Raw genomic sequence first — 27,744 nt, forward strand, 5'->3', positions numbered from 1 at the left:
AGAGAGTGATTGCTTCCCAAAAAGAATCTCCTTCAGCAGCCCGGCAGGCAGGCAGACTGAGGCCCTCCGCAGCCCCAGGCGAGCTCGAGCACGATCCTGTGGGGTTATCTGTGTCAGGATCACTTCCAGGGGAATAGTTCTGGCCCCCTGACTGAGAGGGACGGGTAAAGAAGAGATAAGAAGGGAAAGAGCAAGCCACTCCTAGCCCGGCCCCCCTCAGGTTCCCTGCCAGAGCGGCCTGAGCAGGAAGAAGGATCTGTACTTTCCGCGTTCCTGCCCGGGGTATCCCCTCTCACCTTGGCAGCCAGGCTGAGAAAAGGACTTCGGGGTCCCCACAGGATGACAACTCTCGTTCCAGCAACCCTCTCTTTCCTTCTCCTCTGGACCCTGCCAGGGCAGGTCCTCCTCAGGTGAGCTGAGCCGGGGTGAGAAGGAGATGCATGCAAACAGGGGCTGGGGAGGGGGCAGCTGGGGCGCCGGCAGAGTTTCCTTGAAGTTTGCCGAAATCCCATGGATAGGATGGCTCCAGAGGCAGACTCACCCACCTCCATTGAGATCCCAGGAGCCTTTCATGAAGGATATCAAAGCCCCTTTGACAGAGGTGATGGGAAGGCTTCTGCATGGGTGAGAGCTTCCTGGGTCAGGGTAGGGGCTAGGGAGTGAGCCCCTGAACAGAAGCCATCTGTCCTGCCCTCCAACCCTATCTCCCTCCCAATTTGACCACACGCTCCTCAGATCCTTAAAAATGACACCAACCTCTGCCAGCTGCTCACCCAAAAGGTTACAACAAGCCAGGATTTTCCCCAAACCACATTAGGATGAAGCTGGGCTGATCAAAGCTGGGCCCTCTGCACTCTCCCTATCCTGCCCAGGGAACACCTGGCTGCTCCCTGGAGTGGTACTATGTGGCCATCATTTCCTGGGCTTTGGGGCAAGACAAGCTTTGGGCTCCTTATAAATGGCCTCCGACCCATTCCCGCTTTCTCATTAGCTGGTGCAGTGGCGGGGGGCAGTCTAGGTGGACAGGGGAAGCTAGGTGGACAGGGGATGCTGGAGCAAAGATGGCTGTGCCCTGGGCTGAACTGGTCAGAAGAATGCCTCCCAAGGTGGAGGTGGGTGAGTGCCACCGCAATATCATTCTCCTCTTCATTCAGGGAGCACCCCAGGACTGCTTGCCTCTGAGGAGCCTCCTTCTCATGTGCTGGCAGACACATGAGTGGGCAGGCAGGCAGGGATGCAGTCGCATTGGCAGGGAGGGAATAAACTTCTTCAGAGTGAAAAGGAGCCCAAAGTAGAATGGCAATGGCTGGAGCTGATAATGAGGATGCAGGCAGAAGGGGGCACCCGGCTGGCATTTGCTGGCCCTGGTGGAGGGGAAATTACACCAAGGCCCAGGGTTTGGTGGCAGCAAAGCCCTGTTGGTGATTAGAGCAAGGTGAGCCCTTAGGAAGCCTTGAGTCCAAGTCCTTCATTGAACTTATGGAAACTGAAGCCTAGAGAGGCCAGGTGACCTGGCCAAGGTCACTCAGGCACCCAATAACAGAATTGGAGTTCTCCCCCCTGCCCCATTCCAGGGCCTTCCATGAGAAAGAGTTCCAGCTCTGGAACCTCCTGAGTCCTTCCGGTATTTGGAACTTTCCAGGAATGAATGGGAGAAAGGAGAGTCTACACACCGTGACTCTGCTTTCAGGTCCACAAATGAGGTAGCCCTGGAAAAGATGGGCTGCCATGGGGGTTGGGGCCCAAGACAGCGGAGTTCACAGCCAGTCCCAGGGTCCTGGGGCTGGGGCCAGTGGGAGAGATGACATGAGAGTGGAGCTGAGGACGGTGGCAAGGGTCTGGCTGCTCCACACTCAGGTCCACGTGGCCTCCCTGGGGGTGGGGGGCAGACAGCAGGCGGCCAGCAGCAGCACCTGGCCAGTGTGGACGTCCCATGGTGAAGCCATGGATGACTTCTGCTTGCACCAGCGCCTCCTTGGATTTTCAGAGAATGCTTAAGCCACCTGCTCTGGCAACCCCTGCTCAGGGCCAAGGTGGCCTCTGTTCCCAGGGTAAGAGCTTCCTCTTGCTCTTGGGATTCGAGAAGACAGGACTCTGGGGGTCAGAGTGAGGCTGCCACTGACCTTCCCCAACTCTGGTTCCTTGGCAGCCTGCCTGGGGCTGCTTGTGTCTCAGTACTGTAGTAGATAGACTTAGTTGTTTTTTTAAATTAATTTATTTATTTTAATTGGAGGATAATTACAATATTGTGATAGTTTTTGCCATACATCAACATGAATCAACCATAGGTATACATGTGTCCCCTCCCTCCTAAACATCCTCTCACTTCCCTCTCCACCCCACACCTTCAGGTTGTCACAGAACACCAGCTTTGGGTTCCGTGTCATATATCAAACTCCCACTGCTTATCTATTTTACATATGGTAATGTATATGTTTCAGTACCATTCCCTCAAATCATCCCACTCTCTCCTTCTCCCACTGAGTCCAAAAGTATGTTCTTTACCTCTGTGGATAGGCTTAGTTTTGCAGTCAAGAGCTCTGGGTGGGAATCTTGGCTTTACCATTTAGAAACTGTATGATCATGAACAAATTGCTCCATCTTGCACTCCTCACCTATAAAAAGAGGATAATAATGGTACTTATTGAGAAGACTGATGTGAGAACTCTACTAGATAAAGCGTTTAGCATGGTGCCTTAGCTATGTTTATTACTGTATCAGTCACTGGCAGGTACATAGATTTACTGGGAAAGAGGAGCCCACTGGCTCGAAGGAGACTCAGACCCAGGACAGCAGTCATCTCACCTCCCAGCACAGGGGAGCTGGCTCTAGGGATGATGGCAGGATGGAGCAGGAGGCACAGGGCCCAGCCAGGAGTCTAGCTTCAGCTCCACTCCTGCCCTCAAGCCCTTGCTGAACTCCTGGTCCCTGGTCTAGCTATTGGCTGGTAAGCAGACAAACAGGCGTATGGGAGAAACTTTGCTCCCCTTAAAGGAAAACCTGTCGGGGGAGAAGAGGGCTGGCCTCTAGGCTAGGCCAAAGCACACTGGCCCCTTCCTTGAAATGAAGCTCTTAGGGAGATCAGATGGGAGTTGACTTTCGCAGCATGGCTTCTTTACTGGGAGTCTCTCCCTTGCTCCTAGAGCCCTGCTTTTTTCTGCCTATGTTATTGCAAAGGCAAGTTCATCTGCCTGCAGCTGCCCAGACCGAGGTCCAGCTCAGGATGTAGATTCTTGCTGGAGCAGAAGCCAAACTGCCCTCTCCAGAAGCTGGGCCCTAGCCCTTGAGAGATCAGCATGAAGGCCAAACAACGGAAACCAACTCTTAGGGATGTCAGTTGCCCTTGAGCCCTTCCCATCCTTGGCTAGGCCAGATGTACAAAGTGTTGCCGCAGCTACATTAATTCTGTCACTCATGTTTGAGTGTGTTCAAGACACCATCAGAAGAGAACACTGGATGAGGCCTCAGCTGTGAGACTTTGGGCAAGTCATTCTTCTTTTGGTTAGTTGGTTGATTGATCTATCTATCCATCTATCTATTATTTATTTATTAGATTCCATGTTTATATGTGAGATCATACAGCATTTGTCTTCATCTGACTTATTTGACTTAGCATAATGCCTTCCAAGTCTGTCCATGTTGTTGTAAATGGCAGAATTTTCCTTCTTTTTTATGACTGAGTAATATTCCACTGTGTGTATATATGTATATATCACATTTTCTTTATTCATTCATCTGTTGATGGACACTTGGGTGCTTTCCATGTCTTAGACATTGCAAAGAATGCTGCTATGAACACAGGAGAGGTACAAATATCTCTTTAACACAGTAATCTTGTTTCCTTAGGGATAAATACCCGGAGGTAGAATTGCTGGATCATATGGTAGTTCTACTTTTAATATTTTGAGGAAACGCCATACTGTTTTTCCACAGTGGCTGCACTGACTTACAGTCCCACAGATCACTCCTTCTTTGGAAGGAGTTTTCTCACATGTAAAATGGAAATAACAGTTTTTGCCCCCATCACATGAGCATTGTGAGAGCAAAAAGGTCTAATATATGTGAAAGCAATGGTCTAGGACTAACTAGTGAGCTGCTGTGTTGGCTTATGACTGTTTCTGTTCTTCTCATTTGCAAGTGGACATGAAGAAACCCATCTCCTAATCTCCTCACTGATATGGAGACCAGCCAAAGTGGGGTGGGAATGGGGAAGTGAAGGATCTGTAATAAAGGTAGAATATAACTGATCTCCAGCTTCTTAGGTGGTGCTGGTGGTAAATAACCCGCCTGCCAATACAGGAGACATAAGAGACGTGGGTTCAACCCCTGGGTCAGGAAGATCCCCTAGAGGAGGGCAGGACAATCCATTCCATTATTCTTTCCTGGAGAGAGACAGAGGAGCCTGGCAGACTACAGTCTGTGTATGCTCAGTCATGTCCGATTCTTTGCAACCCCATGGACCATACATAGCCCACCAGTCTCCTCTGTTCATGGGATTCTCCAGGCAAGAATACTAGAATGGGTTGCCATGCCCTCCTCCAGGGGATCTTCCTGACCCAGGAATCGAACCCACGTCTTCTGCATTACAAGTGGATTCTTTTATCGCTGAGCCACCGGGGAAGCCCCAGGCTACAGTCCATGTGGTCACAAAGAGTTGGACATGATGGAAGCAACTTAGCACGCATGCACACACAACTGATCTCAGTGATTAACTCTCTCTCCTGTCCAGGGTGGCCTTGGCAAAAGAGGAAGTCAAACCTGGGACCAAGGGGTCCCAGCCCATGTCCCCCTCTGATTTCCTGGACAAGCTTATGGGGCGAACATCTGGGTATGATGCCAGGATTCGGCCTAATTTTAAAGGTAAAAAGTATTCATCCTACAAACCCTCCCCCTCCCCACTCACTTTGGGGACACTGAGCCACCCCCATTGCCTGCTTTAGAGCCAGAAGGCTGGGGAACAGGTCTAGCACTCACAGCTCAGAAGGAGCATCCCCACCCCATCACCCTGGGTCTGTGTGCCAGGCACTGCCTTCTCCCAGCAGTGCCTTGACCTCCAGCTCAGAGAGGCAGTCTTGGAATCTTCTCCCAGATTTCTGGAATGCTCTATCAATATGGCTGTGCTTTGCTACCCTTAGGCCCACCTGTGAATGTGACCTGCAATATCTTCATCAACAGTTTTGGCTCCGTCACCGAGACTACCATGGTAAAGCATCTCCGTGCCCCCCACTTCCTCTCTAGTGTGAATGGGAGAAGCCCACCAGATAGCAAGCCAGTCTTTCCTCTGCCATCCTCTCACTGTTTCAGGGTCATGGTTAAAGCCATGTGATGTCCAAAGGTGGTCACTAGGAGTTTATCTTTCCCCAGCCCAGGGTTTTTGTGGCTAAAGGGAGACTAGCCTAAGCAGCAGATGGTCGAGTTTGGAAGATAGCTTGATGACTAGCACAGGCTTTTAATCAGAAAAACCTGCATTCAGTCTCAGACTCTACCATCTAATAGTCGTATGACTTTAGGCAGATTTACTTAAACCTCTCTTTGTCTCTGTTTCCTCATCTGTAAAATGGGAATCATAACAGCACTCTCCTCTCAGGGTTGAAGTGAGATTTAAATAAGATGATGCATATGAAAAAAGCACTTAGCAAAGACTCAGGCACACAGTAAGAGCTTAATAAATGTCTTTTTCCTTCCCATCTTTGCCATATCAGCCCAAGGCAGGCTCCTTCTCCAGTGGAAAATGCCCACTGCCCCTGAGATGTGTTCCCAGCATTTTCCTCCTCTTGGCCCTTCTGTCCGGGTAGGCTTGCTAGTCCCTACAATAACACTGTCTCTGATGGGCTCATCTCTGTCCCCTCCCAGGACTACCGGGTGAATGTCTTCTTGCGACAGCAGTGGAACGACCCACGCCTGGCCTACCAAGAATATCCCGATGATTCGCTGGACCTCGATCCCTCCATGCTGGACTCAATCTGGAAGCCAGACCTGTTCTTTGCCAATGAGAAAGGGGCCAATTTCCACGAGGTGACCACAGACAACAAGTTGCTGCGCATCTTCAAGAACGGAAACGTTCTCTACAGCATCAGGTGCAGCTGGTAGATGGCCAGGAAAACTCGGGGCAAGAGGCAGAGGCTGAGGGGTGGGGTAAAGGTCCCTGTGCTGTGCTGAGCCCCACTCAGCCAGCCTGGCTTCTTTCTTCCTGTCCCTGCCAGGCTGACTCTCATTTTGTCCTGCCCAATGGACCTCAAGAACTTCCCCATGGACATCCAGACCTGCACGATGCAGTTGGAGAGCTGTAAGTGTCCCTAGAAAGTCACAGAGCGATGCCTGAGATACCAACTTGTCAACCCCATGCCGTGATATTCCAGACAGGAGAGGGACAGCCCAGAGTGGGGACGGACTTCCCCAAGCATACACAGTCAGCTCTTGGCCAGGGTAAGACTAGAAGCCAGAGCTCCTGAACACCCAGTCTAATGTGCTTTTCCATTCCCTCGCTATTTGCAGGTCTGGCTGCCCTACAGGGCCGGGGGATGGGAAGGTGCCAACCTTATATACCATTGTGCTTGGGCTGGATTCAGAGGCCCATTTGAGGAGTACCTCCTGTGTCCAGAGATATGTTCCCTCTCACAGTACCTGCAGTAATTCTACCTTTACTTCCTTTGAGTTAACATATTCAAGATGCCTATACAAATCCAGAGTTGGCAGGGATGGGGCAGTCTTTGAACCCTGATTCTTTGTGAACATAGGCAATTATTTTTTATTGAATTATAGTTGATTTGGACTTCCCTGGTAGCTCAGCTGGTAAAGAGTCCTCCTGCAATGCAGGAGACTCCGATTCAGCTCCTGGGTTGGGAAGATCCCCTGGAGAAGGGATAGGCTACCGACTCCAGTATTCTTGGGCTTCCCTGGTGGCTCAGACAATAAAGAATCCACCTGCCATGCAGGAGAACTGAGTTTGATCCCTGGGTTGGGGAAGATCCCCTGGCAGAGAACATGGCAACCCATTCCAGTATACTTGCCTGGAGAATGGACAGAGGAGCCTGGTGGGCTACAGTCCATGGGGTTGCAGAGAGTCGGACACAACTGAGCAACTAAGCACAGCACAGCACATAGTTGATTTACAATGTTTTGTTAGTTTCAGGTGTACAGCAAAGTGATTCCATTATATATGTATTATTTTCCAGATTCTTTTCCATGATAGGTTATTAAAAGTTATTGAATATATTTCCCTGTGCTATCCAGTAGGCCCTTGTCGTTTATCTATTTTACATATAGCAGTGTGTGCAGATTACTTTTGTAGAGAGGTGAGAGAGGACAGTTCTAGGCATAGGACAGTGCCCAGGGTACCAAGGTCAGCCAAGGGCTGCCAAGGGCATAGGGTGACAGCCTGCAGGGGCTGTCCCAAGTGCAGAGAAGCTAAGGATGACAAGGCTGGACATCGCCCATGTCCATTTCTTTGTCATCTCCTGGGCAAGTGAGACTGCGAGATCAGGAGTTATGCATTTGATCCTCAGAAAAGTCTTGTCAGTCTGTTTCTAACATATAATAATAGTGATGGATAGAATTTGTCCTTTGTGGTCTGCTTTTTAGAGTTCATAAACCACCTTCACATCCAAGTCCTCGTTACCTCCTCTGAATTGTAAGTGGAACATTTTAGAGAAGGGGAAGTGACTTGCCTAAAGTCACAAAGCTACTCTGGGCCAAGGCCCTATACTGGACATCTGTGAGCCTTGGTGTTTCTGCTCCCATTTCCACCCAACATGTGGATATAGTCATCTATGTGGCAAGAGCCTTCACAAAATTCTAGCTCTCTGTGAGCAACTTGGCACTTTTGATGTTAGCTCTCAGTTTGCCCCAGTTCAGGGCCCTGGATAGGAGTCTGTGGTGTGCACATTGGCCCATGCATGGCTGGCAGGGTATAAATAGCTCTCTCCTCCCTGGAGTGAGGTGGCAGAAGCCCCAGCTCCAGGGCTGGCTCAGCTCAAGGTATGTGGTCAGTACACATGCTTACTCCCCTGGGTTTGAGATGGGGCAGGAGGTTCCCAGCTGGGTTCCTTGACATCTTTCCAAGCCTTTTGATGTGCTTTCTAGGTCTGTCAGAATAATTTCTCTTTGGGACTTTCTAATGCTTGAGAACTAGGTAGGAGAGGAATCTGAAATCTTTCTGATTTACCCACTTAGGCTAGGCACATGAAGCATCTTCATGTCTTCAGGACACTTTTTCTTTCCCAGATGAGCATGAAACTCCTAAAACCCAGGCCTTATTCCTCATCTGTTCTTTCCTGCCAGTTCTAACCCTCTCCCTACCCCCAACCAACACTCACACTCTGCAGCCCTCTGCCATCTCTTTCACTTTCAGTTGGCTACACCATGAATGACCTCATGTTTGAGTGGCTGGAAGATGCTCCTGCTGTCCAAGTGGCCGAGGGGTTGACTCTGCCTCAGTTTATCTTGCGGGATGAGAAGGATCTAGGTTATTGTACCAAGCACTACAACACAGGTAAAAAACCTAGGATCTTACTGGCTGTGGGCTGCACGAAGGGCCTCCAGATGGGAGGGAAAGGGGCAAGGCAGCTGGCCTCTATTGAAGGTCCAATCTGTGTCTGATGGCATGCTAAGTTTCTCATATCTCTCATCTCATTATGGTAGCGGTGATCAGCCCCATTTCTCAGAAAGAAAAAACTGAGGTTCTAAGAAATTGAATCAGTTATCCAAGTCCCACAGTTAGAAAATGACTGATTTCAAATTCAAAGCCCATGTTCCACCACCAAAGCCCATATTCTTGTCCCTGTCACATGCTGCAGAACAAATGGACCTGCATCAGTGAGTGGCAGGAGTGTTCCACCTGTTCTGGAGCCAACTTTATATGGAAAGTGATGAATTTCTACATCTGGGAGTATTCAATGACTACATTGAACCAGGAGAGAACAGAATTCAGGGAACCAGCTGGCTTACTGTCCACACCCCCTGCCACTGTCTCCAGTGCCCAGGTCTCATGAACTGACTTGGTTTCCCAGGTGTGAACACTGGGTCGGGAAATGAAGCGTGGCTGCTTTTCCAGCTTGAGCACCTTCCTTTTGCAGCTTCCCTAATCGCTGCAGGTTCCTCATTTTCACTGACCATTTGGCTGTTGTGAAGAGCTATGATGCTGAGATAAGGGCCACAAGCTGAAGAAGGGAGATCCTGGGTTCCTCCAATGGTGTGCTGATATGCTTTGGGTGCAAGCCTATGAATATGTGTTTGTGTATGTGGGGGTGCAGGTAGTTGGGGAGAGGAATGAGCCATTGAACTTAGAAAATGCTGGTGGGAGTGGAAATTGGTATAAACTTTTTCAGGTAAAAAGAAACAATTTGTATATAGACTGATGGTTTTCAAACTTTGGTGTGCATCATATTTCCCTAGGGAGCCTGTTAAAATATTGATTCCTGGGTTCTACCTCTCAGAGATTCTGATTACATGTGCTTGGAGTGATGCCCAGAAATCTGCATTTGAACATGAATCCTGAGGATTCTGATGTAGGTGGTCCGGGGGCACACTAAGAAACTTTAGTCTGGAACCTAAATTTTTTCCCTACCTGTTGATCCAGGAATTCCACTCCTTGGAATTTATTTTAAGGAAATATTCCAAAAAATCATATTGACTTTAGACCCCAAGAGGGCTCCTGGCTCACTGTTTGTACTAGCAAAAACTCAGAACTGCTCTTAATATCTACCGATAGGGCAGTTAAATAAATTACATATCACATCTGCTTGCTGGGATATTATCCAGAGGTTTAAAAGGATGTCTGCAAGGCGCTTATATCAACATTGGAAAATACAAGTGGGAAAGGTTAAGATTCAAAGTTGTATACACAGAATGATTCTATTGTGGTAAAAGAAACAAACCAGAAGCATTTGTTTAAAAATCCTGGAAGGAAATAGCACCAAGTATTTCTGAAGCAGTGTGATAAGAGCAAGAACTTTGAAATCAGATAGAGCTGAGTTTGAATTCTGGCCACACTATTTACTAGTTGTGAACCCTCAAGAAACATAACTTAATCTCTTTGAGTTTCAGTATCCCTACCTGTAAAATGGGAAATAATAATTTTACCTGCCCCAAAGAGTTGCTATGGGGTTTAAATGAGATAAACTATATAAAGTCAGGGCACTTAGTAGGGGCTTGATAAATGTCAGTTTATGAATATTATTATTCCCACCGTACCTCTCACATTTTTTCTGTGCTAAACAAGTGTTAATTTTGTCATGGAAAACAAAACCGCTATCATCAAAAAGAAAAAAAAAAGGAAAGAAAATATGGATACCAAAAATACTTCATGGCTAGAAGCCTGGGGTGGGATGAAGTGAGGAGGACTCAGGCAACAGTGGGAGATCACAGCATCGCACACGTGACAAAGTCTTAGTCAGTCACTGATGAAATCACTAACTGTGAGGAATCAGACAGGCCTGCTAAGAGCAAGACTGCTGCTGCTGCTAAGTCACTTCAGTCGTGTCCGACTCTGTGTGACCCCATAGACGGCAGGCCACCAGGCTCCCCCGTCCCTGGGATTCTCCAGGCAACAACACTGGAGTGGGTTGCTATTTAGGCCACAATAAAAGAACAATCTACGCATCCTCTGCTTTTTGCCTTGGTTATCCCAAGCATCTACTGCCAGGGGAAGCTCTGAGCTAGTGTTTTCTTAGCCTTGGGGTGTGGGAAGCAGGGTAAAGTGAAGGTGACTGGCAGAGGAGGAGAGCATTGGTACATGTGCCTGGGGCCAACACACTTTTTGTTGGTGGAATAGAACACTGCTGCCCGATGCTGTCTGGGAACTCGCTGCCCATCATCCAGAGCTGGTCTCTGTTGGACATTGTTTCCAGATATTTGCTATCCAGCTCTTCTTACTTGCTTAAGACACAGGCAGTGTTTGTCTCAGTGAATCATTGCTGGATAGCTTCAGGGGCCCCAGCACACACCAGCAAGGATGCTGAGATTGGAGTGGAGTCTAGGTTCATTGCTTTGTTAATCATGAGAATAGTACCAGCTGCCTAAGTGTTCAACACCTCAAATGCATCATCTAACTTAATTCCTACAATTGCCCAGTGATGGAATGGATACTGTTGTTATTCTAGTTTATAGACAAGGAAACTGAAACTTTAAAAGCTTCTGTGTTTCACCTGAGATCACACAGGAGTAAAACCCATACAGCCTGGCTTTGGAGTCCTCCCACTCTTAATCCTCTTTAAGTACTGTCATGGGGAAGGCCTTCTGCTGGCAACTAAAGTGCTTGGAGCAAGAGGTCAAGTCCCTGTTGGCTACTCTGAGAGCTTCATCAAAACATACATCTGGTACTCCCTGGTACCATTTTGAAAGGCTCAATTATTGACCCAGCTTAGGTGCCCAGAGGCTGGCCCACAGATATAGGGCTGCCCTACTCCTGCCTCTCAGTTTCAGCTGCTGGCTGGGAACCTGCGGCCTGACACCTCACCTCTTTCCTTGCAGGGAAATTCACCTGCATCGAGGTAAAGTTTCACCTGGAACGACAGATGGGCTACTATCTGATTCAGATGTATATTCCCAGCCTACTCATCGTCATCCTGTCCTGGGTCTCCTTCTGGATCAACATGGATGCTGCCCCTGCCCGAGTGGGCCTAGGCATCACCACTGTGCTCACCATGACAACTCAGAGCTCTGGCTCCCGGGCCTCTTTGCCTAAGGTGAAGAGACATGCCAGGGACCCTTGCTTGCCACAGAGCTCCCCATTTCCCATTCATTCTCCCATTCCCTCCCACTGACTATTTTCTTTGGATTTAAAGTAAAGAAGAGCCATCAAGCAAGAGCAGGTGTCCTGCATTCTCTTCCCCTGGAACACACTGCTAATAACATTGCAAGCAGTGTGGAAACTGGGGTTGCAGATGCTGTCTGGCTTGGGAATGAGTAGACAGTGCTGACTTTGACTTTCATCAGGAAATACTAGCTTGTCCAAGATCAAAAGACCCTCAGCAAGTAGAAAGCCCCATTGCCTCATGGCACAGATGAGGGTATTACAGCCTAGAGAGATAGAAAGACTTTCTCAAGGTCATGCTTCACAAGGAACAATCAAAGAAATACAAGGATTTTAAACTGACATCTGTTTCTTGCTATGTCAGAAATCAGATACCATCACGAAGAGCTCTAGAGACGGTGTCCCTTCTTTGGGGGTGAGAAAACTTTGAAGGAGCAAATAGCAATTAAAGTCAGTGGACTCAGATTTTCTAGGGCCAGGTGATATTTTGATTACACAGAGAGATTTGTGCTGATGGGACTGGACCCAGGTTTTCCCTGCCTCGTTTCTTCATGTACAGAATTTAGAGGTCATCACCTCAATGTCCTTAAAGTCAGCAAGGCTCTGAGACTATCAGGGAGCAAGCTAATTCATTCAGTAAATATTTATTGAGCACATGCTGTGTACCAGGCACTGTACTATGCTATGGAGAAATAATGGAAAGCAAAAACAACACAGTTTTTATGACTCTTATAGTGAATATATTCCCTCTTGCTCTGTTTTGTTGGAAACTAGGCCCTGTGACCTCATGTCTCCCAGTGTTTATTCCTAAGAAGACTTTTACTGGGGACTTAAACAGGGGGTGATCTGGACACTCAGACTGAATTTACAAATTTCCTATATACTGGGGTGGTGGGGCAATAGTTGTTAAGAGTAGGAGATTAGAGACAGGTAGTTTTGTTTTGTTTTGTTTTGTTTGAGACAGGTAGATTTTATTGAAGTCCCATCCTCATCATTTACTAATGGTGATCTCAGGTAAATTCCTTCTCAGTCTCCTCACCTGTAACATGGGAATATTACCTCCTCCATAGGGTTACTGCAAGAAATATATAAGATAATGTATTAACACAGACAATAGTGTTTGGCATATAATAACCGCTCAATAAATGTTAGCTATTGTTATGATTATTAGGGGTCTAGGTGGAAGGGACTGGGTAGTGGACCTAGGCCTAAAGCAGCTGGTAGTGCTCTCAATTATTTTTGAATCACCAGGAAACCTTTGAGATGATCCTAAGTTCGTCTAGGGACAGACAGTGACAAAGCTGAGATTAGGATCGTGTCACAGTGAAAGTTGTCAGAGATAATTTCCTATACAAGCATACCTCATTTTATTGCACTTCATTTTATTGTGCTTTGCAGATCTGCTTTTTCTCCCACAAATTGAAGGTTTGTGGCAACCCTGAGTTGTCAGATGATGGTTAGCATCTTTTTAGCAATAAAGTATTTTTAAATTAAAGTATACATATAGTCTTTTTAGACATAACGCTATTGCATACTTACTAGACTACAGTGTATTGTAAATGTAACTTTTACATGCACTAGGAAACCAAAAGATTTGTGCAATTTGCTTTATTTTAGTGATCTGGAATCAAACCCACAACATCTCTAGGTAGGCCTGTAAGTGTGTTTTCTAAATGGCAAGGATATTGAAGAGGCTCTGAGAGGCAGACTGGGCTTAGGTGAAGACTACAGGGCCAGATGAGGCTGTGGTAGTGGCCTTGCATGAAGACCAGAGGAAGAAAAGTAGTTCAGACCTAAGAACCCTGCCCTAGTTTATTGCCGCTGCCATACAAGGAGATTCTCCTCTAACTCAGGGAGTTGCTTCAGTTTATGCCTTATTCTTGCTGAGAGAACTCCTTTCTGCTGTCCCCTCCTGTGAGCAAATACCATCCATCTGCTCCCAGGAATCATTCTGTTTTCTCATATAGAAAGAATGGACTTTATTGGAGGATTGTTTGGTTTGGGGGGGGGGTTGTGGTATTTGGTACCTTCTTATCAGATTTTGATGACCTGAAGTATAGTTGATTTACAATGTTGTGCCAATCTCCACTGTACAGCAAAGTGACTAGGTTATACATATATAGACATTCTTTTTTATATTCTTTTCCATTATGGTTTATCGCAGGATACTAAATATAGTTCCCTGTGCTATACAGTAGGATCTTGTTGTTTATCCATGCTATATATACCCGTTTGTATCCACTAATCCCAAACTCCCAGTCCTTCCCTACCCCACCACCTCCCTTTTGGCAATCAGAAGTCTGTTCTCTGTTGATGACCTTTTCTTGGCCTCATTGGCCAATAGCAAAATATGCAGGCATAGACCCTGAATTAAAAAGTTTCATTGGCCAGCCCCACAGAGCAAGGGACTAAGTCAGAGAGCTTCTGTGCACTCTTGAGTTTGTGCAACATTAGATTTCATGGGAGCCCCAAGGAAAAATATTTGGCCAGATCAGGGGCTTTTGAAAGCAACAGCAATCTCACCCCCAATACTATTCTAGTGTCCAGGATGAGAGCAGCTGAGGCTCTCTTTGTAAGGGAACTCAACTGGGATGGCCATTTCCCATGCTACTGGAAGCCGCTCCTTCTTTGCCTTTATGAGAGCTAGGGCTCCCAAAGGCACCCATCGTCTCTTTGCCAGGCTCTTGATTTATACAACTTCCAGTTGGTTCAGTGTATAATGGAATGGTTTAATGGAAGTTTCTACTAGAGACTGACAGATTAGACCTAAAGTTACAGCAGGGAGGAGGAACCCAGTTCTTTCAAAATCCTGTCATCTAAATGGCCCACAGCTCTTGGGGCAGGTAGTAACAAAGAAGGCTAAGAGGGCAAACAGAACCAGCAGAGACAAATACACCATCCACCTATCATTAATTCAAAAGATACTTACTACATGCCAGGCTCTTAGCTAGGCACTGGAGATAGAACAGCGAACACGATAGAAATAGTCCTTGCCACTGAAGAGCTTACAATCTAGTGAAGGAAAGAGCCAGGTATATTTGATGGATGCTCAGGTGTAGGTAACCTGAGCACATCCAGTAGGAGCAATCAATCCAGACTGGGATGATTAGGGAAGACTTCTCAGAGGATATGGTATCTAAAGTGGACATTTAAGTAAAAATCATCAAGGCGAAGGAGAAATACACAGAAAGAGATGATCCCCTTGGGAGACAACTGAAATTGATCAGCATGGCAGGGTCATAGATTGCAAGGGACAAGGTAAAGCTGAAGAAGTAGGCAGGGGCTAGGTGTCATGCCGAGGGAAGCACTGCCTATATCAGAAGGATAGTGGAGAACCACTGAAGGGTTGTAAGCAGAGGAGTGATATGATCAAACTTACATTTTGAAAACAAAATTCTGGCTGTTGTTTGAAAAACAGATTGTAAGTGGCCAGCGGAGATGCAGAGAGATTGTTTAGGAAGCTGTTGCAATCCTTCAGATGAGCCAGGATAGTGAGTGGATGCTTTCCAGAGATATTTAAGGTGCATTGTTGACACTTATTGTTAACAAGACTTTCTTCTTGCTTCTTAAGGTGTCCTTTTCTTTTGATGATCCAAAGTCCTTCGTGGACCTCCCCTGTCATTACCTCGTTGTGGATTTTCACAGCACTTACTTAACATCCCTGGGGGCATAGTGGGACTGGGAGATGGTAAATGAAATAGGAGGCCCTCTTTGTAGGTGGCAAAGTGGAAACACCAAGGGATGCTTAATCAGGGTTGCCTAGCAACCCACCACTATCATCTCAATAGAATTGCCCTAAAAGAAATAGAGAAGAGTTTCTCCATCTTAGCACTATCATCATTTTGGTGGAGATTATTTTTCTTTGCTGTGTGAGTTGGCGGGGGGAGGGGTGGTGTCCTGTGCACTGTAGGATATTAGCAGCATCCCTGGCCTCTAGAAGCCAGTTGCCAGCACCACCCTAAAATTGTGTGACCAAAAATGTCTCCAGACATTTCTAAATGCCCCTTTTCGGGGGGGGGGGGCAGGGAAATGGGTGTGGGGGTCAGCCCTGATTAAGAGCTACTGAGATGGAAGATTTCTCTTGGGAGACCTGCTCCTTACCTGGAGTGTGCAGCATCCTCAATGTCCAACATAGCAGAGGCTGGTGAAAGAAGTTGCCTGTCATAAATCCTACTCCTGCTGGGGAACCCCATAAGGTGAGCTTAGCCGCTCAAAACTTTGTAAGGAGGTGATCTGATTGAGGAAGTGGAAGGACTTCATAAACCTGAGTTCTGCCCTCCCCTCTGGTCCCACCCAGCCACAACCCTGTTTCAAGTGAAGTGAGCATTTAATCTTCACAAAGGAAATGGGAGAGAAAAGTACAGTTATCTCTCAAGTGCCCTTGGGGGATTGCTTCCAGGATTCCTTGCAGATACCCAAATCAGCAGATGCTCAAGTTCCTTACATTTGACCCTCTGTATCCTCAAATGCAGAACCCATGAATACAGAGGGCTGATGGTACTTGAAAGCTACCAAGGCAGGTAGTAGAGGAGACCACTAGGGACTGGATAGGCAGAAGCCAGCATTCTTGAAATGACAGAAACATCCATAGCAGGGGGTGGATGGTACACCCCATTGGGATCCCTACCCTGTTCTGCTCTTCATTGTGAGAGATGAGGCCCCTGCTCTCCACTCATTTCAAATCCTCACCAGGGTCTCTTGCAAAGAATGGCAGGGGAAAATCATAGGGTCAAAGGAAGAACAGACATGGCAGAAGGAAAGGAAGGAACTCATAGTCTGGTATTGAGACTGCAACATAGGTAATTCGCAGCATTGCTGAATTGATGCCCAGAATCCCTAAGCCCTAGTGCCGTCTTCTCGCTGGGTAATCTTGGCTAAAACTTTTCCTTTCTAGGCCTCGAATGTCCTCATATATCTCACTTGGGAATAACACACCCTGCCCAATTACCACTACAGCTGTGTTATCCTAGGAGAGAACAGAAAGCAAAGAAATCCAGCATTCATGTTCACTGCTTTTTATTCAAAGAAAATAATCAGAAGAGGATAAGAATGAAAAGGATAATAAGAAGCAGAAGCAGAAGTTCAAAAAGGAAAAAGAAAGGAAGGAAAAGAAGTATAGGGAGGAAAAGTAGATGGAAGTGGGAGGGTGAAGAGGGCAGGGGGTGAAGCATGATGGGTAGTCTGATCTTTTTGACATAGTCCTTTGGATAATGGGACATATCAATGAAAGCTTCTTTAAACACAAGAAGAAATTCAGGATAAAGCTGCAGAATAGCAGGCAGTTGATGCAGGCTGGTAATCCACTGAAGAGGCCATGAAAGAACTCGAGGAAGGTTGACTTTTCCATTGATGGATGTTGCAGGTGTCCTATGTGAAAGCAATCGACATCTGGATGGCCGTGTGCCTGCTCTTTGTGTTCGCTGCCCTGCTGGAGTACGCTGCTGTCAATTTTGTCTCTCGTCAGCATAAGGAATTCATTCGACTTCGAAGAAGGCAGAGGCGCCACCGCATGGTGAGCATAACTAGGGAGGAGCCCACTTCCTTTCTCCTTTGGACTCCTTCCTTCCTACTACTCCTCCCAAAAACCAAGACTCAATCTAGACTGCAAGGACTAGTCAGGCAGTCAGGAACCCTGGATTCTAGTCCCAGACTGGTCACAAATAAGCTAAGTACTTTAACCTTTTTGATTCCATTTCTTTATCTGTCCAATGGAACATTCATTCCTGTAGGGCAGTCTAGCAGAGTAAATTAAGGGCATGGGCAGATTCCTCTGCATAGTAAGCACTGCAAATATATTAGCCAATATTAGAACCTTATCCACTGACTTACCACGAGATTGCTTTGAGAATCAGTAGTGGTTGCTCCTGACTCTCCTCCCACCCAGGAGGAAGGTACCCCAGGTTGTCGTATACTGCTTGGTGATTAAGAATTCAAGTCAGGCATTGGTGCCTTTCTGCTGCTGCTAAATCACTTCAGTCGTGTCCGACTCTGTGCGACCCCATAGACGGCAGCCCACCAGGCTCTCCCGTCCCTGGGATTCTCCAGGCAAGAACACTGGAGTGGGTCGCCATTGCCTTCTCTAGGGGAGCATTATAAAAGGGTCCCCATAACTAAGCTGGAATTGAAACACCACCACTTACATCTTCTGGCTCTTTCATTTCTTCGCCTTGGTCTCCACTGGGTGCATCAGATTTGTTAGGCATGAGTTGTTATTTTCTCTCATTCTTGTTTGTGATCACCTGGGGAAGCAGAGTAGGGATCTTGTTCTCATGACAACAGAGGCAGTGCATCCTCCCCCCGCTCCCCCGCCATCCCGTTGCCCAGACAATAGGTGCTAGGTACACTGTCATGACAACAGAAGTGCCTGGGCCACTGTCACAGAAGGAAGTGCCCAATTATGAGCAAAACTAAAAGCCTTTGCTGAGCTACATAAGGGTCACTTAATCATCAGACACACAGAGTTCTGGCCTATCCTGAGCTCCAACTCCCTGTTTACTGCCTAATCTGGAGGCACTAAAGCACATATGATCTCTGGGTGGGGAAAAGAAAAAACAATGATCTACCTAAGCAAACTGGCTCTAGCTTGTTGGGGCCACTCTAACACTAAGGTTCTTCTCTCTTCCTAACAGCCCCACCTCCCATTTCAGCTGCTCCTGGAGTACCCTTACCATATGTCTGCACTAAAAATATCTCAAAAGCTACCTCCGGGATTTCATGTTCCTTGCTAAGGTCCCTTTCTGCTGAGGGCAGGGTTCTTGTCTCATCTAGTGGTTCGTCGGAATTCATCAATTTTTTCCCCTGGCTTCAGTCCTTGAGTTGCGGCCTGAGAAACACGCCCTCTAGTGGAGTGATCCACAACTGCACCTCCTTGATTAGGACCAATCAAGAGTCCTAAAAGCCTTTCCTATCCTAGGCAGAGGCTCAGGGAAAAACACATGGACTTGGCAGAAGGGCAAGAAAAGTAGATGCACCCTTTTGTAAGTTAACTGCTCCCACCTCTTTAGCTGTGTCAAACCTGCCCACAGGTACCCAAATCTTATCTTTATAGGGGTTTTAACCTTGGTGCCTTCTCCATGCTTACCTTAGAAAAGAACAGTCTGCCAACCCGTTCCAGACTTCTTTTCCCAGATAAATTGCCTCTACAGGTGTCCTGGTAACAGAAGACTGCTGCGGTTGCTGTAGAGCTACTCCAGGGTGACACCTGTCCCACCTCCTTCCCTGCACTTCTCCAACCTCCAACTGCCCACAGCCTATCCCCTCCTGATCATATACAGGGTGATCCTGACTCATAATGAAGCCTGTCATAATCAGTGCTCAGTTATTACATAGTTATAACAGAAGCCTGGGCCCTGCTTAGGCACCTGAATCCTGCCTCAAAGTGGCCCAGGCTTTTGATTAATGCAGATAAAACCTGAAAACCATTAACTGTATCATTAGTTCTGTCCCTTTTTGAGTTTCCTACAGTCATTGCTCGGAGAAAGCAATGGCAAGCCACTCCAGTACTCTTGCCTGGAAAATCCCATGGATGGAGGAGCCTGGTAGGCTGTAGTCCATGGGGTCGCTATGGGTCGGACACGACTGAGCGACTTTACTTTCACTTTTCACTTTCACGCATTGGAGAAGGAAATGGCAACCCACTCCAGTGTTCTTGCCGGGAGAATCCCAGGGACAGGGGAGCCTGGTGGGCTTCCGTCTATGGGGTCACACAGACTGAAGTGATTTAGCAGCAGCAGCAACAGTCATTGCTATCCCAGAAGAAATGGATCTGAATCCTGGAGGTCACTGAGCAGGCTGAAAAAGTTGATACAGGGTTGATCCATTTCTAGAACCTCTCTCTGGACCCTGCTATTCCAGCTAGAGAAGCGATTTTCAGTCTGAGAGGAGCCCTCTTAAGGGAGAGAGAGACTCCATATGATTTTCAAGGATCCCTTAGCCAAGAGCAAGTTAGGAGTATTCCAGAAGTCAGCCAGCTGTTCACCAAGCTCCAGACTTCATCATGTTCTTCTCAAATTCCAAATCTCAACCATCCATCTGCAGTTTGTAGTGGTCTCCTTCCATGTCACAGTCTAAGATAGCTTATATTTTTTTCCTAGACATTTCTGCTTTGTCTTCCTAGCTAGTCTAGAAGCCTCACACAGAAAGATCTGTTTCTCATTTTTTATAACCTCACCAGGCCCTGGCACTAGGTTCTGGACACAGCAGCCACTGAATCCTGTCCACCAATCTTTGCAGACTTATTGGCAAGGGGCTCTCTTTCCAGATGGACAGAAGAAAAAGCCTTACCATTATCAACAGAATAACTTGAGAAATGAAAGAAATTTAAAATACTGCCCAATCCTCTCAGGAACTTGGTCCCAGAACACTGCTTGCCTCTTTCCATCTCCAAGGACCCTTCCCCATTCTCCAATCTCCTCTCTTCACTTCAATATACATCACTCAATATCGATCCATCCTTCCCATCTTCATACCCCATCTCCCACACTGTGCATTCACATCCCCGCTTGATTTTGGAATATCTTTCCTCTTTAGTTCCCCAGCCCTCCTCCCCTATAGATATCTGCCACAAAAATGCTCCATTTCAACAGCCATGGAAGCCACAAGTACGCTGAGTGTGCTCAGTCATGTCCGACTCTTTGCGACCCTGTGGACTGTAGCCTGCCAGGCTCTTCTGTCTGTGGGATTCCCCAGGCAAGAATATTGGAGTGGGTTGTCGTTTCCTTCTCCAGGGGGATCTTTCTGACCCAGGGATCCAAACATGTCTCTTGTATCTCCTGCCCTGGGAGTCAGATTCTTTACCACTAGTACCACCTGGGAAGCATGAAAGCCACAAAGTGGAGTTTAACTCTCCACTGTCCCTCCCCAACACACACACACACACCCACACACACACATGTGCGCACATGCACACACCTCTGAATTTGGCCTAAATAAGCAGTACCCAAATTCAGGACCCACACCCTGGAATTTTAGTTCTCTCATCTTTGCTACCCCAACTACAAGTGGTACAATATGTTAAAAAAAATTTTTTTTAAAGAGCCCAGGGTGACTTATACTATTGGCCATTTTTTTCCTCTCCTGTGGGAAATAGCTTTTTCCAGCCTGAAAAGTAGTTTCAAATAATTCTCTTTAGGTTTACTGTGATTGGAGAAAAGGGAAAATAATTAGATCTATAAAAAAAGAAATAGCAAAAGTTGGATTTAACTTTCTCTTTCAGAGGTTTTTGCAAACAAATACATTCCATGCTTGTATCCTCTAGCTGGAGACCTACAGGGATTAGGATGAGCAATGGGGAACAGGGAGTCTGAGAGACTCTGAACTGGAAAGCAAAAGAAAACTTCATTTTATTTACTCCCTCATTTTTCACTTCAGTTCAGTCACTCAATTCTCTTTGTGATCCCATGGACACCAGGCTTCCCTGTCCATCACCAACTCCTGGAGCTTACTCAAACTCATGTCCATCAAGTCAGTGATGCCATCCAACCATCTCATCCTCTGTTGTCCCCTTCTCCTCCTGCCTTCAACCTTTCCCAGCATCAGGGTCTTTCCCAAGGAGTCAGTTCGTTGCATCAGGTGACCAAAGTATTGGAGTTTCAGCTTCAGCATCAGTCCTTCCAATGAATATTCAGGACTGATTTCCTTTAGGATTGACTGGTTTGATCTCCTTGCTGCCCAAGGGACATTTTTCACTTACTTGGGAGATATTTTGTTTACCTCTGGTCCTTCATCCGTAAAATGGATCCAGCACAACCCATCATGAAGAAACAGTGTGAAAATGAACTACAGAATACAGGCGAGGTGAGCCAAGGCCTATGGTGATAGGTTGTATAAAGAACTTAGACGAAAGAGCTGAGGTGTCCCCATCACAACAACTCAGGGTCAAAGTACCACCACAAGAACTGCCTCTAGCCTACACATGTACAGGGCTTCCCTGATGGCTCAGGGGTAAAGAATCCACCTGCTATGCAGTAGTCACAGGAGACGCGGGTTCAAGCCCTGGGAGGAGAAGATGCCCTGGAGAAGGGAATGGTTACCCACTCCAGTATTCTTGCTTAGAGAATCCCAGGGACAGAGGAGCCTGGTGGGCTACAGTTCAAAGGGTTGCAAAGAGTCAGGAATGACAGAACTGACTTAGCATGCACACACACATATACAACTCTCTTCACAGAGGCTGGCAAAATCAAGGATTGGGTAGCAAGGCTCTCTGGTGGGCAGACTTACAGAGACCTTTCCCCATGCCAAAGATGCCATTCTTTCTGAGGGGCCTCAGGCCATTGTGCAGGGGTGGGGCAAGAAGCAATCATTTTTTCTGCCAGGCACTCTATAGCTAAGATTCTCTTCTGAGTAGACTCTTCAGTTTGAGATCCTGAGAGGATGCTGGCTTCATGAGAACAAAGCCATTCCCTGTCCTATATTCCGCATGTGGCTCATCAGTCCATTCATTCATTCAACTAATATCTACTGGGTGCCTATCAGATGCCAGCACTGTGCTAGGCACTGGGGACACAGCAGTGAGCCAGACTGATGTCCTTTGCCACATACGAGCCTGCAGCAGGTAGAGAAAGAGATAGGATCTGTTGACAAATCTCTGACCTGAGCTTGTCCACCTCTGATGCCCAGTGACAGGCTCAGCCTTCTAGTGCTATCATAATCAGGGATTAATGGGACCAACCACACCAACATCTCATTGATGAAGCCACTTTTAAATGGTTACTATAATTATAGAAGTCCCATGATAAAGACCCTATGATGTCCTTCTAACTGCATAGCATGTGTAAAATCTACTTTATCTACATTTTCTGTTTATCTGTCACATCCATTCAATATATGCATGTGCCTTATTCTGTTTAGTACTGAAGGTCCTAAGTATCAGGAAGACCTCAGTTCTGGACAAACTGAGAAGATAGTTGGTGCCAACACACAAGAGGTTATTTCTTACATAGCTGAAGCATTTACTGCTATAAACATCGATACTTTAAAAATTATAACCATCTTTGAATGAAGTATTCCTAGGTTGTAGTATATACTTACCTGTCCTATATCTAATTTCCAGGTTGTGAACCACCACGTGTGATGGCAGTGTGTCCTTTAGAAGGAGACAAAATGGGGCAGGTTGGGGTTGTATAGAAACCAACAATAAATAGGCTCTGAGTTAGGCCCTGAAAGACTCTTATATGAGTAAAGTTCTACTGATCACTCGGGGGCTTTGTTTCTCTCTCTCTCTTCTTTTTCCTCTTTTTCTCCCTCTCCATCTCTCTCTAGGTCTCCATCCACCTATCTTTCTGGCCTTGCCTCCTGATTCCCAGCTGTGTTGTAGCTACTTAAGGTTGTCAGTTGTCATTTTTATTGGACAAATGAACTTTGTGTAGTCTGTTACATTACTTAATGCTTAGATAAAAGTTACCTCTTCAGTGTTAATGTGTTCATCAGAATTCATGTACTGCACATGAATGGAATGTGTATTGGGTAATAAATGTTACCCTAGAAGCACACACATCTGCAAGAGCTAATCAGCTTTACCCTAATTGGGATAACCCACTACGTTATTTAAAACTTTTGGAATTTTTCAGAGATAAACATTTTTTTAAATATACTATGTACAAGGAGAAATAATTCTGCAGCTTTTGGAAGTCATTAAAGTCAAGTTTCCAAGTCTAACTATCTCAGCTGTGCTTTCTAAAGGTTTCATTGTTTCTGTTTATTCTGTTTATTACCAGTCAGAGATAACTTGACATTGAGATGTGCCTCTAACAGTGAGTTGGCACTTTCCTGGGTTTTAGATGGCTCTAAATGATGTTATGCATTTTAAAAAGGCAGCTCAAGGTTTATCTGCAAATGGAATCATAAACATATACCATACGTACCACGTATAGCTGCTTAGCATACATCTATCTCGTGAGTAGTTTTGTGATCATAAAAAGCATGCAATGAGCCTGTGTACCCACCTAACCTGTCTGCACAGCATCGCCTCAGATACTTGTGTGGTGTGGTCTCTATTCTTCTACTTTAGAACTGTGACCTCAAATTCTGCCTTTTCTTTCATGTAATTCCAGGAGGAAGATATCATCCGTGAAAGTCGCTTTTATTTCCGTGGCTATGGCCTGGGCCACTGCCTGCAGGCAAGGGATGGAGGTCCAATGGAAGGTTCTGGCATTTATAGCCCCCAACCTCCAGCCCCACTTCTAAGGAAAGGAGAAACCATGCAAAAACTCTACGTGGACCAGGCCAAGAGGATTGACACCATTTCCCGAGCTGTCTTCCCTTTCACTTTCCTCATCTTCAACATCTTCTACTGGGTTGTCTATAAAGTGCTACGGTCAGAAGATATCCACCAGGCACTGTGAATAGGAGCGTAAGAATCCAGTTGCTGACTTCCTGCTTTCTCCTTGTGGGCTTTCCCTCTCCAGTAGATTCCATCAAGGGCTTGGACAGCTCCTTCCTGATCTCCCACTCAGAACTTCAACAGCCAATCCCAAAGCTATGTGGAGCTACAATGCATGGTGCCAATGGTGGCTGTACTTAGAACGATGGTTCACCTATCTTCATCCAGATTTTCTCCATACTATCCCATTTCTCATGAAAGTAATGTTTGGCTATGTTCTTGTGGCCAGGATAACCCTGACTGGAGAGTCTCTGTTTTTCAGTTCTCTGGTAGAGGATATTCAGAACACTGCTACTAGATTCTGGCATTTGTCATCTTAACCTGCACCAATCTTTGCCCTGCAACCTCCTACCCAGAGTCTGACCTTTACCATGCCCTCTGTCCCTCCTACCACTGGTCAAATAGGAATCTTTCCCATCCCCAAGTGCTGCCCTATGTGACTTAGTCAGGTTTCCTTGACCCTGGGAGGAAGGCAAGAGGACAGATTCCCCACTACTCAGCGAGGCTGGAACAGTCATCAGCTACACTGAGGCAGGGTGTTGCTATACAACCCAACAGAGAGGTCTGCAAGTTTCCTTGGAACCTCAACACTGTTAAAATGGGGTCAGGAATCTTGAACTCTCAGAAAGACCACCTTTCCAGATCTACCCAAATTTCCCGATCTCAGAAATATTTGTTGTATTCCCTAACTAGCTAGCATCATGGCAGGGTGTTCGTTTGACTGCTGTGGAGTGTAAAAAGAGAAAGATGCTTAGTCTTTAAGAAAGTTACTTGATGATGCTATAAAGTTTCAAGAAAAGTGAGCCTAAGGCGGTAGGGCCTGGGAGCATTAGAGTACAGAAACTATTCTGAGAGAGTCTTCGGTTGCCTGCACTTTTGTTTCTTCTTTTCTCTAAAGTCTCTTTATTTCCCAGGACCTCTCATTTCCAACTTGCTCCTTCACCTCCTTTCAGTGAGCAAATAATAATGCCATGCAACCTTGCCCAGGATAAAGCGGCCTACGAGGCTCCTGGGAAGGAACTAAGTATATAGAGGATCCCTATCCTGGACAAACGACTTGGCCAAGCTCAGGATGGAGTTGTCGAAGTTAGAAAACCATAATTTGGACGTATTTCTTAATCCTTCTCATTTCCCTTCTCTTTCCACAGTGAGGAGGTGGAGCTGTCAGTTTAAGCTACCCAAAAATATCAGAATAGAAAGAGTGTGGAAGGGCTCATCTCAGGCCTGACACTGGGACACAGGGAAGCATGGGCCTGGTACTCTGAGTCCTTTGAAATGATTCAACTGGGAAGAACTGTAAAAGGGAAGATTAAAGTGCAGGGCTAAACAGCTGGAAGACAGAAGTGATCAAACAATCTCTTAAACATCTTGTCTTTTCCTCTGAATCTAGAATAATTAACTATGTAAGTTTAGTCTCTCTCTGTCTCTGTCTCTCCCCTGTCCATATCTTCCTCCCTCCCCTTCGCTCTCCTTTTCTCCCTTCCTCAGAAACAGGTGTTCAAAATTGAAAGTCAATAAATCCAATAACCAAAGCAGATCCTACAGACAGACCAAGAGCTCAGTTTTCTTTCCCCCTTTTCCCTATTGAGCTTGTCTGCCCTTTGCTCTTCGTGGAGATACTCCTCTTGTCTCTTGGCTTTGTAGCGAGCATTCTGGGCTGACCAGGGTAGCTGGACCAGAAATTAATCTTATTGAAAATATTAATTATGGTGGCCAAGGCAATACCAAACTAAAGGACGGGCTTAAGAAAGAAGATTCAATTGAGGGGGCAGAGAATCCCTGTTTTCCCATTTCTGCCCAGGTAGTGCCAATCAATGAGAGGCCACAAGCAATACCCCTTTGAAAGGAGCAGAGAGTATCTCTTTGATACTCTCCATGGTCAGGCTGGGGTGTCAGGCTACTGCAGCCCGAAGGCGGGGGTAGTGGGGGGTGGACTATGGAGATGAGCCTATTGCACAGAGCTCTACTTGTTATAGATCTTGTCCAGATGGGCCAACTGCACAAATCTGCCCTGTTGGAAGTCTCAAGAACAATGCCCTGGAGACAGCTATAGCACTGAGCAATAGAGCCTGCCCAACTGGGACTCAGCTCAGGGCATCAGCTGGTGCTGGGAGCCAAAGAAGCCAAAGTACCAACCAACATAATAGCCCAAAGGAGTTCACAAAGCTGCTCAGAGGCAATGCCAGGTGGAAGGTACTGTCCCTCCCCAGCGGAGCTGGCAAGTGGAGAAGGGAGACACAGGGTGTCAGAATCAGGTGCAAATGGCTTTCATTTTCCTCACCCTTCCCACACAAATATGGGGGCAAGGGGAGTGCTGGGTCTCACTGGGTCTGACAGCAATCCATTCAATCGTAGATTTTTTGAACTTTGACCCTTCATACAGTGAATTGGCAGGAGACAATAATGAGACTCATTTGGAGGTCACTTCTATCTACCCTCATTCTTACAATACTCACTGTTAGAGATCCACGCTACTTTCTGCTTGGATCATGTATGAAATAAATTTTAGTTTTAAAACACCATATTTTCTAAAGGCGAACAAACTTCCTACATAAATAAAGTGTTTGTGTTTTCATTAATTCATTGTTAATATTTAATGTCAGTTAAATATTTTATGACTTCCCTAGTGGCTCAGACAGTAAAGCGTCCACCTACAATGCGGGAGACCCAGGTTTAATCCCTGGGTCAGGAAGATCTCCTAGAGAAGGGAATGGCAACCCACTCCAGTATTCTTGTCCCCCCAAAAAAAGATTTTTCCAGAAAAGGGCTTTATTTTTCCTGTTGTTATTAAGGTTATCAGCACCTTCATCTTCTCTTCAGTTTGGTCTGCTCTTTGAAAAGCCAGTGGTCTGTCTTCCTCTTTCCCCTCAATCCACTAGCAAGCGGGACCTCTTGCTATTCCAAATTTCACAGTCATATATATTTTAAATTTTTTTTATGTAGAAGAAAGGTTGCTGTTGTTGTTTCAGTTGCTAAGTAGTGTCCAACTCTTTGCAACCCCATAGACTGTAGCCCGCCACGCTCCTCTGTCCATGGAATTTCCCAGACAAGAATATTGAAGTGGGTTGCCATTTCCTTCTCCAGGGGGATCTTCCCGATCCAGGGATTGAATTCGCATCTCCTGCTTGGCAGGCGGATTTTTTTTTTTTTTTTTACCACTGAGCCACGTGGGAAGCCCAGGAAGAAAGGTAATGAATAAAATGTATTCCTTTCACTTTTTCTCATAAGCCTTTCCCCCCACCTGTCACCAAAGAATTGACACACTTCTAGATGAAATGTTGACTCTTAACATTATTTTCCCTTTTCACTGAGCCATGCAAATATCCCAACTTTGACCAGAACATATTGCCTCCTGGGAATCTTTATATGTGTCCCCACTTGCCTCCCTCCATTCTCAGTTCACTATCATCAATGTTGTAATTATTATTAATATCTTGTCATTTGGGGCTGTCAAAATCTTAAATTCAAATTCACTGTGTTGGGATTACAGATCTTCCTAGGTTGCTTTGCTGATGAATAATCAGGCAAACATAGAAACCACCAAGGGATTTGGAACCCAGATAGTATTATCCCTCACTCAATGGAAGACATGTAGAATAAGCTCTGTGAGGAC

General features: G+C 46.2%; 1 protein-coding gene across 2 annotated transcripts; it reads left to right on the top strand.

The window, feature by feature from the left end:
• Positions 1-339: 339 nt before the first annotated feature.
• Positions 340-24,093, top strand: LOC129564357 (glycine receptor subunit alpha-4). 2 transcript variants are annotated; one of them, XM_088834209.1, is made up of 10 exons: positions 340-410; positions 1,575-1,703; positions 4,730-4,860; positions 5,136-5,203; positions 5,854-6,077; positions 6,204-6,286; positions 8,351-8,491; positions 11,470-11,684; positions 17,115-17,264; positions 23,803-24,093. In XM_088834209.1, exons 1-10 carry the CDS (start codon positions 340-342, stop codon positions 24,091-24,093), a joined length of 1,503 nt encoding a protein of 500 aa, XP_088690335.1. The 2 variants fall into 2 exon arrangements, with proteins under 2 accessions (XP_088690335.1, XP_055294251.2); XM_055438276.2 differs by lacking the exon at positions 1,575-1,703.
• Positions 24,094-27,744: the final 3,651 nt, after the last annotated feature.

Source organism: Moschus berezovskii, chromosome X (genome assembly GCF_049115385.1).
Source record: "Moschus berezovskii isolate FMDL1 chromosome X, NW_MosBer_1.0, whole genome shotgun sequence".
Classification (NCBI taxonomy): Eukaryota; Metazoa; Chordata; class Mammalia; order Artiodactyla; family Moschidae; genus Moschus; species Moschus berezovskii.

What these genes read in the sequence shown, in the direction of transcription:
- LOC129564357 (XM_088834209.1), top strand. Translation starts at nt 340, where the DNA reads ATGACAACTCTCGTTCCAGCAACCCTCTCTTTCCTTCTCCTCTGGACC. An exon ending in CACGATGCAGTTGGAGAGCT is followed by an intron (nt 6,287 to 8,350) that starts GTAAGTGTCCCT and finishes TTTCACTTTCAG; the next exon opens with TTGGCTACACCATGAATGAC. An exon ending in TACCAAGCACTACAACACAG is followed by an intron (nt 8,492 to 11,469) that starts GTAAAAAACCTA and finishes CTTTCCTTGCAG; the next exon opens with GGAAATTCACCTGCATCGAG.